Genomic DNA, 13,827 nt, shown 5'->3' with positions numbered 1-13,827 from the left:
TTGCTCTCCTGCTGGAAAGGGCTTGGGAGGGAGGGAAGGAATCTGAAGTGGTTGACCCAGCCAGTGCTGGGGCTCGGAGAAGCCCTTTTCCAGGAGCTGGGATGTCCCTGCCCACCCCATGCCCACAGGGATGTGGCAGAGGGGAAGGCTGAGGTCTGCAGTGCTGGCGTTCCTGGTCATCCCTCATCCCCACATAGTGGTTAGCCTGCAAAGGGTGTTATTTGCTAACGACTGATTAATCGTCAAGCTTAATTACTGCCAAGGCTCAGTTAATTTCCACACACTTTAAGTATTTGTTCTTGTAATCATTACATGACTCCATATTCCCCAGTAATTGAAAGTCGCCCAATATGACACTAAATGGGTGATGTTCCTGCCTCCTGCCAGCCTAGCTCTATTAATTCCTGGATCGTTGCTGTCGGTGAGCTGGCTTTAGTAAAATCACTGCCAGATGCTGCTGTCCCCTGTGATCCAAGTGAGTCCCAAGCAGTCTTGGACCCCTCTGTACATAGTCCCCTTGGTGTGCTGCAGGTATCAGTGAGGGCATCTGCAAGGTGAGGCTGATGTCTGTGGTGTGAAAGCCTGTGGGAAAGGTAAGAGCCTTCCTCCCTGGTGCTCTCCTTCCTCACAGGTAGCACAACCCATTCCATCCTGGCACACGTGGTGAGATGTTTCTTGCCAGCTCCTGTAGACGTCTCCAGCCCAGTCCTGGCTGCTTTCAGGATGAGCTTGGGGGGATGAGCACAGAACAGGGGTTCAGTGAGGCTCCCTCAGTTTGGGATCCCCACCAGACTCAGGGGAGGACATGCATGGGAAAAGTCATGATTGGACAGACAAGATAAGGTGCCTTTCTCTTTAAGGCAGAGCAGAGAGGTGGCTGTGTACCACAAGCAGAGTCCATCCATGTGCTCCCACCTTGCCCAAGGGGCTCTGGGCTCATTGGGAGAGACCTGAGGCTGGAGCAGCAAAAGCCCTGCACGGTCTCAAGGCATCTTTCCCTGCTGCTTTCTGCTCTGCCTTAGGTCTTTGGGTAGAAACCCCTATCTTCAGAGTCAAATGTCAGCACAGACGTTGTAATGAGCAAGCTGAAATCCTCTGGTAAACTGCTCTGTGCAAACGCTGCATTTGTTGATGTATTAGCTTCAAAACATCTGCTTTTCTCCATCTGTATCGGCCTTCCCAAAGTCACTGCTTTCACCACTTAATAGCAAGAAATATCAGATGAGCAAGCAAATATGTTTAGGGCTTGTATTACGGAGACAACGCACAAATAGAAAGAGATTCATCTTTTCATAATGACACTTTTATAAAAGGCAATAAAAATACAGTGCCTTGTAAAGGGATAAACAGGCTGAATCTGAGCTGCTGCTGAGGGGTTGGGGACAAGAGACAAAGTGAAGGGAACCGAATTAATGCATAAAAAAGTAAAGGAAAACTTATCCTCCAGCTATATTATATGGCAAATGATCTGCCAGTGGGGAAAGATACATCTTAATAGCAGTTTTTGAAATGAGATGAATACTGTATATGGTGCATTATAAGGCACAGCGTGATCTGAATTTTAATCAACATGGGGAAATATAAATCTGAAAATAATAAAGAAGAAATCAATATTGATGGTTAGAAGTAAAAGGACTGTATTTGCTGTAGTAAATGGTTTTAAGGTCCCAGGGAAAAAAGTGTTCTAAAAAACCCATAGTAATTTACCATAGTTTCAATGGCTGGCACAGCCCCAGTGTATTTTGGTGGCGTTTATATTGTCACTATAGGAAAGTTTAAAAAGCAGCAAGAAAAAAAGGAGGCAAAATAAAGCTCATTGCTGCTCCCTGGGCAATGGTAGCACTGGAAGCCAGTGCTTTCCACTGGGTTGGCAGAGGCCATGCTGACATCTGAGGTCGGATGGAGACGCACGGTGGGACATTCCCCTCCTGGTTAGCTATCACTGAGCAGGATGTGCCACTTACCTTGTCCTGCTCCTTGTCTCCAGTTACTAAGAGCAAGGCATCAAATTCTGACGAGCTGCAGAAAACCTTTTCGCATTAGAGGTTTTAAGTGCCTTATTGTCTTGTCCTCTGCCCAGGTGACACATGGGTGCAATGGCAGGTGGTGGAACTCCTGCTTCGCTTTCTTGTCATCCCTTTAATACGTTAAATGAAATTTGCTGCTCAAGTGATGGCCTTGTTTCCCAGCAGATAAAAACACTGAGGTGGCTGACTTGGTGCTGCCCATGTTAGTGCTAACACTGAGGCACATCATTGCTCCCAGTGTGGGAGCAGGGCTCTTCATGCATGAAATTTTCAGCCTGGAGAAGAGAAGCTGCGTGGAGACCTCAGAGCAGCTTCCAGCATCTGAAGGGGGCCTATAGGGGTGCTGGGGAGGGACTCTTCATTAGGGACTGTAGTGATAGGACAAGGGGTGACGGGTTAAAACTTAAACAGGGGAAGTTTAGATTGGATATAAGGAGGAAGTTCTTTACTGTGAGGGTGGTGAGGCACTGGAATGGGCTGCCCAGGGAGGTTGTGAATGCTCCATCCCTGGTGGTGTTCAAGGCCAGGTTGCACAGAGCCTTGGGTGCCATGGTTTAGTGTGATGTGTCCCTGCCCATGGCAGGGGGGTTGGAGCTGGATGATCTTAAGGTCCTTTCCAACCCTAATTATTCTGTGATTCTATGATTCATAATATTTGCCTGAAGTCCTGGGGATTTGGAGAATCATAGAATCCCAGCCTGGTTTGTGTTGGGAGGGACCTTAAAGCTCATCCAGTTCCAACCCCTGCCATGGGCAGGGACACCTACCAATAGAGCAGCTTGCTCCAAGCCCTGTCCAGCCTGGCCTTGAACACTGCCAGGGATGGGGCAGCCAGAACTAGTGTATCCAAGTCAGAAAACTGGTGTGACAAGTAAGGGTGACGAGCAGGCAGCTGATGGGAGGTTTGGAGAGGCGTTTCCCACTGGTTTTGCATCTTCTTAATACGTGCTAAGAACCTCGGTGGGCATTTTTGGTGTCACTTTGCAGTAACCCTCTGCAATTCAAGCAGAGCCTTGCAGAGCCTGTGCGATGTGGCTGTCGTGTTTGGGAGAACTGGAAGAGCTGTCTGTGGTTATCAGGCAGGCATTTTACATCAAAGGGCTATGAAGGGAAATCTGTGTGTTTGGGGGCAGCTGTGGCTCACAGGAGCTGGGCAAGCTGGCCAAAATGCTGGGCCAGATCCATCACCTGGTGCAAGCCTGGCTGCAGCTGGAGTTGTGACAGGGCTTGGGCTGGCTGCGAGGCTGAGCCTGGAAGAAGGATGCTTATTTAAGGTAATGATCCTGATTTGAGTGTGTTCATGGGTGCCCAGCGCTCTGCTCTGCCTGAGCTGAGGTCTGGAGATCATCAGAGAGTAGATGGGGACCCAGGCTGCTGTTGACTTTTGAGATTCACCTCATTACTTGGCTGTCCGGGAGCAGGTTTGGATCCAAGTGAGAATTAGGATAGCTTCTGGAAGGAGAATTGGACTGTGGGCTCATCAGGGTGCTCTGAAATGAGGGAGCAGGGCTGCTGTGGATATCCTCTCTCCTTGCCATGAAGGATGGAGAAACCTGAGGATCATCATCAAGCCAACATCCCTCTCCTGTTGTTTGAGCAGGGCAGCCTCACTGGCTCCAGAGTCACTGCATCCTTGTGACATTTGCTCCTGAGCTGCCCATCCCAGCCATACCCTGGTTACTGAGTGCCTGTGCATCGCCTGCATGGTCTAATGGCTCTTGCTGGTGCAAAAGGCTTGCAGGAATGGGAGTTGTGAGCTGGCTGAGCTGTGCAGCCCTTAGACCAGGAGCATTCTATCTTCTCAGAGCCGTGCTGTCAGGCAGAGCTTGTCACAGGTCATTTTTGTGCCTGTATTTTTCCATGGCCTCCTGAGCAACCTCCCTGCTGCAGCGGTTACGGTGGCTGGCTGGATACCTGGGGTTTATTCTCTGCAAAGGTTGAAAGTTACTCGGGGGCAATGATGTCCTCTGCATTTAGTTATTGCTTCTTAAAAGCCAAAGATCTGTGGCTCTCTGTGGAGGTATGCAGGCTGAATATTGATGGCCATATATCATGCCAGGAGGAAAAATGTGGGCTGCTTGCTGCTAGCGAATGGACTTTAAATCAACAACCGAAGCAGTATCGGTTCATAAACCATGGGGGTTTTTAGCCTTGAGGACAGAGGGACTTTAAATCCCAGCCTTCAGGTTCACTCATCTGCTGGAGAGCAAACGTAAAACTTCACTGGGATGGACCTGACATCAGCACATACTTTTTTGTGCCTGGAGTACTCCAGGTAGCCCTTTCGGATTCGCTCACTGGGTATGGCATTTCCTTGCATTATAATGATCCCAGCAGCAGCAGGAGAAACTTATGACCCAGATGCTGCAGAAGGGAAATTATTTACTGCTATAACAGCACTCGTTGGGACACGGTGGTTGTTTGTGATGGAAATGGCAGGCAAGGTGCTGGAGGTGGAGAGCCTGCTCCTTATCAGGACACTGCTGCTGATGGATTGAGTTCTCTTCTCCTTTTGTATATTACACCAGGTTTTAATTGACACCCGCCTTCTCTCCAGTGCTCAGTGTGTTATGTAGATGAGTTTAATGGTGCTGTTTACCCAGGCCGGTATTGATTGCAGGGTTGAATTCAATAGATGGCATATGCAGCGATTCAGACTGGGGGAATCTGATCTCAAGCCTTAGTGGAAGGTGCCTGTGGGCTTTGTGCTGGGGCAGCAACACCCGGCTCATGCAGTGTTGGTGATGCTTATCCTGGCACTCTGCCCCTTGCCAGGAGACCTGGGAATGCTCTTGCCTAAACCTTTGGTGGATGGGGTGACGCCATCCGTGTGTCCTGGGTGTTTTGCATCTCTCTGCAGCCTGCTCCAGGCACACAAGCTTCCTCAGCCCTCTTCCACTTTTGCCTTCCTTTCTCTGTGTTATTTTGTCCCTCCCCTGTTTTTCCCAGCACGGCTTCCACAGCAGAGGATTTTCAAACCCAGCACAGCCGAAATAAGGAGAACCATTTTTTCCAGCCTATTTAACATTTCCCCTGTCAGAGGCACAGATGTACCCGTGTTTATCAGCACATGGTGAAAAAAGGGCAGAACACTGACTTTCAAATCAAACCTCTTGGAAGGCAGTGAGCTCTTTGGTCAGTCTGCACTGGACCAGGCATTCCCATGCTGCATCCTGGTGCCAATTTCAACCTGTTGGCAGCTCCCAAGGGCAGCAAGTTTGCTATAAGCATCCCTGGGTGTCACCAGTGGGAGACAGAGGGTTGATTTGGTTTTGTTTTCCCAGGTACCAGCCAGCAGCTGGCCTGATGGAGAGGATCCAAGCTATAGCTCAGAACGTCTCAGACATCGCAATAAAAGTAGATCAGATTCTCCGGAACAGCCTCCTGAATGGGAAAGGTGAGTGTCCCTGGGGGTCCCCGTGCTCCAAGCCTCCTGCATGTTATGCAGCTGCGATAGGGAGGTCCAGCCAAGCCTACCATGAAAAGTTTGGCATCAATACAGGGGTGCGGATGCTGGTCTGAGCTTACTCATTCATCCCAGTCTGCAGGACAAAGGAGGGCACCTGAAGCCCTTTTGCAGAGCTCCTAGGGCTGTTTGTGTCCGGCTCTGTGTGATGCAGCACATGGTCACAGCATCTTCTTGAGGGAAAGGAGGTCCAGAGCATGGTCTGAGCTTCCTCAGAGGTTTGCAGGACTTCCACCCTGCTGTTAGAGCCAGGGAGGCTGGAAAAGCTGGAGGCTGCACAGGGAACCCCTCTCCGTGGTCTCTGACAGCAGCAGTCTTCTCCGATGGGTGGTGCCTCGATTGGGCAGGAGGACTTCAGAGCAGGGAAGATCAACCTGCAGAGAGAAAAGACCTGGGGCACGGCTGCCTGCAAGGGGCAGGAGTGGGGACAAAGCTGAACTGCTGTCAGAAGGAAATGCTGCCGGATTGAACGCAGAGTTAAAGAGGAGGAGCAGCGCCAGCAGAAACACCTGGATAGAAAAATGTGGTGGTTTGGATCCAAAGCCCAGGGGCTGGGATCCAGCACCAGGAGAGATGTTCCCATCCCACTCTGGCAGTGCTGGCAGAGCACCTGGGGTCTCCAGATGTTTCTCCGCATGGCTGCATGGTTGCCAGGGTTTGGGCTGGCATCCCCAGTAGAAGACGATTCCTTTGCCTCTTCTACCTCATGCTTTTTCAGTTATAGGCTAAGGCTTATAGGAAGGGTGGTGTCTTTTGTTAATCCAACCAGAGGAAGGTAAGATTCTACTGCCTTTTTAGCCTTTCCTGTGCCTTATTCCAGGGCTGACCCCAGGGCTGAGCGTTCTCTCAACAGCTCAGCAGGACAATTTTTATTGCAAGTTTACAGTGTGAAGGCTGCCAAGTGCTTCCTTAGATACTGCAGCCTGTTTAAGGCTGATTAACAGGAGCATGGAGAGCTGGGACCTGGGGTCTAGACCTGGCTGGGAGGAGCAGGGAAGTGTTATAGAGAGACCTGCTGAGATTTAGGAAAGGGGAATGCGCTGTTGGCATTGAAGTAGGGCTGGGGGGGGGTTCCTCTGTGTCCTCCCTGACCATGGGGAAGATGCTTCATATCTTGGTCTCCTGCACCATCAAGCAGGATGGGGCTGTTTGCCTGCCCAGCTGTGATGCCTGTGGATGTGCTCTGGGGCAGGTAGCTCTATCCCATCCCATCCCAGCATTTGTAGCTGTTCTGCTGGCACATCCCGGCTCTCCCCACACCCAAATTGTGTTTCTGCAGTGGCGGAAGGCAGGAGGGACCAGTGCGAGGTGCCCAGGGACCCCAAGTACCCTGACTGCGCTGGGAAAGTGGAGGTGAGTCAGGATGCCCTGTCTGGGAGAGGGTCTCGGGCTGGGGTGGAAGCTGCTGGGGAGGGCAGAAAGCATCAATCACAGGGGTTAAACTGGGAAGGTCTGTGGGGAGGGGGATGCTATCGGGAAGAAAACTGCTTTACAACAGGAAAGGTGCAGACCATTGCAGGAGCAGAGCCAAAAATGTGGAAAGCAAAGCATGGCTGTGCTGCAAGGAGAAAACACAAGGGAGGTGTCCAGCCTCCTCTAGGAGCCTTTGCTGTACAAGTGTGACTGTTTCCCATCAATCATAAGGCATATACCTTTAGTTCTAGTGCACGAAGCACTGAAATCACAGTACCCAGGGGTGTGCAGGCAGCAGCAGAATCAGCCCTGTGGCACCACCTCTGCCTGCAGCTCTCCTTGCCTGTAGTTTCTGTGTTTAATGACAGAAGCACAGTGAGGAGAAAGCGCTGTCACATCATTGTTAAATATCTGGAGCCTTAGCTGGTGTCTGGGGAATAATCTGAGCATCAAACAGAAGAGCATCTTGTTAAGGTGGCCGGGACCTCCATCTCAAGCAGGATGTCCTGCCTGACCCAGCCTGCTCTTTACACCTGAATGCAGCCTGGCATTTGGCCTGGAGCATGACTGCTTTGTCAGAGAGCATATTTATATGAACTAATTAAAAACACTTCCCTCTTCCCTCCCCTTCCCAGTCTCCTGCTTCAACCTCAGGCTGAGTCTCCCTGAAAAGATGTGCATTAAAATGACACCTGGGGAGGGTTGTATTTTCCTCTTCCCCTGGTGCTGGGCATTCTTTCCTTCCCCAGTTTGAGTAAATTCTGAAGGTAATTTGATTATGGAGGGCTGAATTCGATCTCCTGTCCAGGTGATTGCTGTGTTTTACATATTGGGCACAGCGACTTGTCTCCTGAGTAGATTTGTTTTTGTAGTTGAATTAGGAAGCGGCTGGCAAGAGCTGTTGTGGGGGATGATAAAAGACTGCTCTGGTCGCTGGTTATTCTTCTTCATGTGAAATGATCCTTGGGGACCAGGGGTGGATCTGTCTCTTGCCCTGCTATGCCCAGGTTGATGAGATCAGCAGCTCAGCTCGCTCCCCAGTGAAGCTAAGGAGGAGAAAACCCTGTGGTGTATTATCTCCAAGGGATTAATGGCTGTGTCCCAGGGGAAGGCTCGTGTTGGTGCTGGAAGCAGTGCTAGAAACCTCAGCAAAACCTCCTGGCTCTTCCTCTGCCCCATGTGCCCTGGAGGCATTGGATGGGCAGACATCAGCATCCCCGGTGCTGGGTGTGCGCTGGTTTGCAGCCCTTTCCCACCCTCTGCCCTTCATTTCTAGCTCCCAGCTAGGGAAAGGTGATGGAGAATAGGGGTTGCCCATAGCAGGGCTGCCGGAGGATGAGCCCCACGTGTTTCTTTGCCCCCCGCAGTGGATGAGGGCCAGGTGGACCTCTGACCCCTGCTATGCGTTTTTTGGCGTGGACGGCACCGAGTGCTCATTCCTCATCTACCTCAGCGAAGTCGAGTGGTTCTGCCCTCCCCTGCCCTGGCGAAACCGGACGGCGGCTCCTCCTTCCCCCCCACCGCAGCCCCGTGCGCAGGTAAGGTGGGGACAGCCTGCTCCTGCCGGTCCCTGCGCCTGCGGGGATGCTGGCTTCAGGGATGCTGGACTAAGTGTTCCCAGAGCCAGCAGTGCCAGCAGGGCTGTGATGGCTGCCACAGGCAGGGACCCCTTCCACTGGAGCAGCTTGCTCCAAGCCCCTGTGTCCAACCTGGCCTTGAACACTGCCAGGGATGGGGCAGCCACAGCTTCCCTGGGCACCCTGTGCCAGCGCCTCAGCACCCTTGTCATGAAAGATTCCTTCCGTATCTCTAGTCTGAGTCTCCCCTCTGTCAATTTAAAACTATAACTCCTTGTCCTATCACAACAGGCCCTACTAAAAAGTCTGTCCCCAGCTTTCTTATAAGCCCTCTTCAGGCCCTGGAGCTGCCGTGTGTCCTTCTGTACCGAGGAATCTGGGATGTCATGAGATGCTCTGGGTGCAACAGGGCCCCTGGGATGGTGCATTAAGTGGAGGAGCTCTGGTGGCACCAGGGGAAGCTGTCCATCCCTCACCAACCCACAGCACATCAGCTGTGATGGGCAGCCCTCCACCAGCCCCCTTGGCATCAGGGGCTCCTCTGGCAGCTCCTTTCCCTACACTCAAAACGCAGAGCGGGCTCCTTCCCTAGGCAGCATTCCGGAGCGACCTGGCTCACCTCCTGGAGCTCATCGGCACGGGCAAGGAGTCCCTCAGCTTCATGAAGAAGAGGATCCGGCACTTGGCCCAGCAGTGGCTGCGGGCAGCTCGGCGCCTCGAGCAGAAGCTGAAGGGCCGGCAAAGGGACCAGAAACAGGTACGGGCACATTGCAAGGTGGGGGGGTTGCGGTGGGGAGATGGGGAAGTTGAGCCTTTGGAGACACAGAGACTGGAGGCAGCAGGGATGTGAGTGAGCTGGGAGGAAAAGTCCTTTGTGGAAGCACGTGGGTCTGCAGCGTTGGGCTGTGGTTCACCGGTACAACTGTGCACACCTTTGGGGTGTTGCAGGACTGGTGCTGCTGAACAATGGGATGCATTTTGGAGGTGGGTCCAGGTGGTGGGAGACATCACCCATTTGCAGCGGGCAGGGTGTCTGACACCTCTGTCAGGGTGCCAAGGTTGTTGGCCCTCCCATTCGTGTTTTGCGGTGCCTTGGCAAGGAGATCCAGCTCTGGTCCATGGGACAGGCTGTGATGTACATCGGGAACGTGATCCTGGTCCCAGGATCCAGGCTGCCAGCCAATGGGAGCTGGTAAACTCTGACTATTGGGTCTTTGCTAGTTGGACATAGATCACTTGTTTTACACCCAACTGATTTCCCTCATGAATTTCAGTGAGCAAAAGGAGCTGGAAGGAATCAAGGACCGTAACTCATTTTGGGCTGGAAACCCCAAATTGTCCCTTTTCCCCAGCACCACTTTTCCCAGTGCTGACCCCTCTCCTTGTGTCTCCAGATCTTGATTCACATCGGCTTCCTGACGGAGGAGTCGGGGGACGTGTTCAGTCCACGGGTGCTGAAGGGGGGCCCTCTGGGCGAGATGGTGCAGTGGGCTGACATCCTGACTGCCCTCTTCCTCCTGGGACACAGCCTGAGGGTCACGGTCTCCCTGAAGGAGCTGCAGAGGTGGGTGCTGCGGTGCTATGGGTCCATGGTGCCCTCCAAGAGGGTCTGCTCCTACATGTAGGGGTTACATTGAGGTCTTCCATGACAGCACAAGGTCTGCAAAGGCTTGGGGGGGCTTTTCCCTTACCTGCATTCTGGGCAGCACTGGTGCTGTACCAGCGCAAGTGTTGGGTGGGAGCAGACCACCAGCATCACAGCTGGGATCAATCCCATCCCTTCTGCATCCCCGGGGAAGTGGGAAGGACTGGTGCAAAGCAAGGCTTTGCAGCAGGGTTTGCAATGGGGCGCATGTGGAGATGTCTGGGCAGGGTCCTGGTGCTGGATCTGAGCAGCATTAACCAGTGCACAGCATCACCTGTGTCCCCTGATGCCTGCCTAGAGGTGGGTATGGGAAAGGCTCCATTTTACCCCCCCCCATACCCCAAGGATGCTCTCTGTGGGGTTGGTGGCCATTCAGCTGCAGGATACAAGTGTACTGCAGGTAGCTGGCTATTCCCACCATGCATGGCTGTGCTCAGCAGCTGCAGCTTCACCAGCGTTGTTTGAACAGTGACTGTGCTCCCTTCCTTCCTTCCTTCCCTCCCTCCCTCCCTTCCTGTTCTGCCTCAAGGAAGCTGAGGTGGCTGCCAGAAATAACCGGCATCCCTTGCTGGGGGTGGCAGCCGCCAAGGGGTCCCTCCACAAGAGGTGCTGGTGGGGGGAACTGGCTGCTTCTGGGGGCACTGCCCGCAGAGAGATGGGCTTTTTCTGCCATGGGATGTGGGGTGGTGCAGGGTGAGGGTGTGCAAACAGCTCCGCTGCACACACAACAACTGAGACAGCACGGAGACAGCTACAAGTGTCTCTGGACAGCACCTTGCCTCCAGGAGGGACCAGTACTGATGGAACAAGCCAGAGGGAGAAGATAACGCTGTGCCGCGTTCCCATCCTGTTCCTACTGCTGCCTCCTGTAACCTCACAAAGTTTCCTCACCTCCTGTGAGACATCTGGGGTGCATGGCAAGTGCCAGGGAAAAAGCGCATTAGGATGGGTTATAAATCGAGAAAAGCCTGAAGCTGCCTCTGGGCCCGGGCAGGTTTGGGGTGATGCTAAGCCAGCATCGGCCATGTACTGAGCTGTGCTGCAAAGGGAGGGAAAAAACCCAAGGATCCTGGAATAAAACCAGCAAAAACCCCAGCCCAGCCCCTGCAGTGTTCAGAATTAATGAACAGAATTAGCTCCCGACTAATTAACTCAAAACCATAATCCTGGTCCTAATGCAAAAGGCAGCGGCTTCTCAAAGAGGTGGGTATGCATCACAGTGATCAACATGTGGCGTGCTGAGCTAAACTGATGGGCTAAATAATACCCGTGTGCTCAAGGATGAAAGAAGCTAATGGCTGGGAGGGGTGTGTTGTTGTGGGGTGGTGTTCTTGTTTGTGGTTGTTAATGAAGAGCCTCACGGTGGTAGTTTAGTGAGGGGAAGGAGCTGCAACAAGCGGGTTGCAGCATCCCTGTGGGGTGGCTCAGGAGAGAGCTGCGTTGCTGCTTTTAGTATTTGGCCTTTCTCAGAAGCACAGGGGCTTTGAAACTGGTTGGCAGTGATGAGACCTCCCCTTCTGACATGGGTTTGAATGTGTCCCCTGGGATGCCTGGGAACAGCAGCTCCATCTCTTCCCCTCCTTGCTGCAACGGGGGATGAGCGAGCCAGGCTGGCGCTGCACATCTTGCACTTCTCTCTGTCCCGGTAATAGAAACCATCCCCACCTCCCTGAGCACATCCCGTGCCCGCCTGTGATGACGTTGAAATGCTGGACACACATCGTGAGCTCACATCCATGTCGACGGGGCTGGGGCTGTAGCCAGGTTCCCCTTTGTCCCTTTGCAGACCGAGGCCAGTGTTCACTGGGACCTCCTGCAGCCCATCAAGGGATGGGTTAAGGGGGTGCTGGAGGGGGAGCAGAGGTGTGCGTCCATCCCCAGGGGAGGCAGCAATCCTGCTGGGTGCTCACGCATCTCTCAGCAAGGTCCCTGCACTCAGTGGTGGCTCTGAGCAGTGCTGAGATAAGCTGTCACCCAACCACGAGCGTGTGGGAGGCTTAGCAGAACACGTGTAATTAATCCTGAGCGGTGCTAATAGTTAATCTTGGGCTCTTTGTTAAAGCCTGGAGGGGACTTCACCTGCAGCTGCAGCTTCGGGCAGGGGCTGGTATGCAGAGAACCAGAGGATGTGTGAGGGACCATAACTGAGCTGCAGGGAGAAGCAGAGCTAAAGCCGTGTCGCCATGGAAGGATCAGCCCAAATACTCTCATTTCCTACCCCTCTTGCCCCTGTGCAACCTGAAGCAGCAGAGCTTTGGTAAACCTGGCCTCTCTCATCCCTGGTGCCTCTTGCTGAGCTTGCAGCAGTGCTGGCGGGGGGGTTTGGGGCTAATTTGCTTCAGCAATGTAAAATGCTCAGTCCACTTGTTTATTTTCCTTTGGCACCCCGTGCTCCTTTCATGGCTCGGAGCTGTAGCTGCTTTTGCCCAGCACGGCCTTCAACAGAGCAAACACTGGTGCCCATAAATTATTCAGCACGGAATAACCTCCCTCCTGGTTCGTTCTTTGTCTCTTCACATTTCTGAGCTGATTTTTCTATGCATATTGATCATTGGCAAGGGATCACTGGCGGCTTCGCCTGCATAAGCTTCAGCCTGTAGTTATCTGAGAGCTGTTCATTATTAGCATCTATATTGATTGCAATGCAGCAGTGCCCGGAGGCACTGGTCAGGACTGAGTCAAAATGCTGGGGATCAGGGATATATGGAGGAAAAATAAGTCCCTGGCCCAAAATATCTGGTGGTGGAGGGTTGGGGATGAAAACAAGTTGGGAGCATGGCTGTGGTGTGCTGAGCATCTCTGCTGTGGTGTGCTGAGCATCTCTCCCTGCTGGTGGGCTCCAACAGGGAGAGCAGCAGATACCAAGCAGTGAAGAGCAGGGGGGTTCAGTGTGTCTTCCCCTGTTTGGGGGATCAGTGTTAATCCTGAGCAAAGCCAAGCATCTCTGGGATCTGCAGGCTTGCTCCATGGCTCGGCTAAGCACTGTCCAGATGCCCCTGTGAGGTCTGAGGTGGAACCCACTGAGCTCAGCCCTGCTTTTCCAGGGTTAGCTTATCTTTTGCCCACTGTAGACCTCAAAGACCTGTGAATTCTGCTTCTATGTCCTACCAGAGGCTATTTTTTCTCCTATTGGAACTAAGTGCAGGGTTTTGTCCTCTTACGTTTCCTGGTGAATTTTTTAACTGCTTCTGATGCATCTTGAGAAACAAGGGGTGAAATATGGGGTTATCTGGTGGCTGCTGCATGTGTAGCTCCCCGGGAGGAAAACAAAGCATCAGCCTGGAGCAGGGACTCTTCTTGCACCCAAGGTTGGTGCTGGGTGGGTAGGGGCAGTGGAAGGAACCAGCAGCATTTAGAACCCTGTTTTGAAGCAGCGAGGGTAAAAACATCCCACATCTGCATGCAAACACTGCAGTCTTGCTGAAGACCCCTTGTGCTGCTTTGGTAGCCAGAATGTGCTTACAGGGAAGTGGGAAGGTGTGTATGTGTGTGTGTGCTGCTGCTCGGTAAAGGAGGAGTGGGAAGTGCCTGGAAGACCTGAGCTGTGTTGTTAATGAGGCAACTAATGATTAGATGTTGGACAATTGCAAGCAGCACTTCGGAGCTGTGGCAAAAGCCTCGACAAGCCAAACCTCTTCCTCTGGAGCAGCCATGCCCCATGGGGAGGGATGTACTTGGTCTTTACCCCCAGGAGAAGGG

General features: G+C 52.7%; 1 protein-coding gene across 1 annotated transcript in view; it reads left to right on the top strand.

The window, feature by feature from the left end:
* The window catches only part of MGAT5B (alpha-1,6-mannosylglycoprotein 6-beta-N-acetylglucosaminyltransferase B), a 64,639-nt gene that overhangs the window by 27,261 nt on the left and 23,551 nt on the right, over nt 1–13,827 (top strand). Inside the window, exons 4-8 of the mRNA XM_062639923.1 lie at nt 5,312–5,424; nt 6,773–6,846; nt 8,274–8,444; nt 9,076–9,240; nt 9,878–10,047. Of these exons, the coding sequence (XP_062495907.1) occupies nt 5,312–5,424; nt 6,773–6,846; nt 8,274–8,444; nt 9,076–9,240; nt 9,878–10,047 (693 nt within the window). The remainder of the gene's footprint in view (nt 1–5,311; nt 5,425–6,772; nt 6,847–8,273; nt 8,445–9,075; nt 9,241–9,877; nt 10,048–13,827) is intronic.

The sequence above is a fragment of the Pezoporus occidentalis genome, unplaced genomic scaffold, assembly GCF_034315485.1.
Source record: "Pezoporus occidentalis ecotype Australia unplaced genomic scaffold, CSIRO_AGI_Poc_V1 ctg62, whole genome shotgun sequence".
Lineage (NCBI taxonomy): Eukaryota > Metazoa > Chordata > Aves > Psittaciformes > Psittacidae > Pezoporus > Pezoporus occidentalis.
Note: the sequence above shows the minus strand (reverse complement) of the source record. Positions and strands in the feature narration are given on the sequence as shown.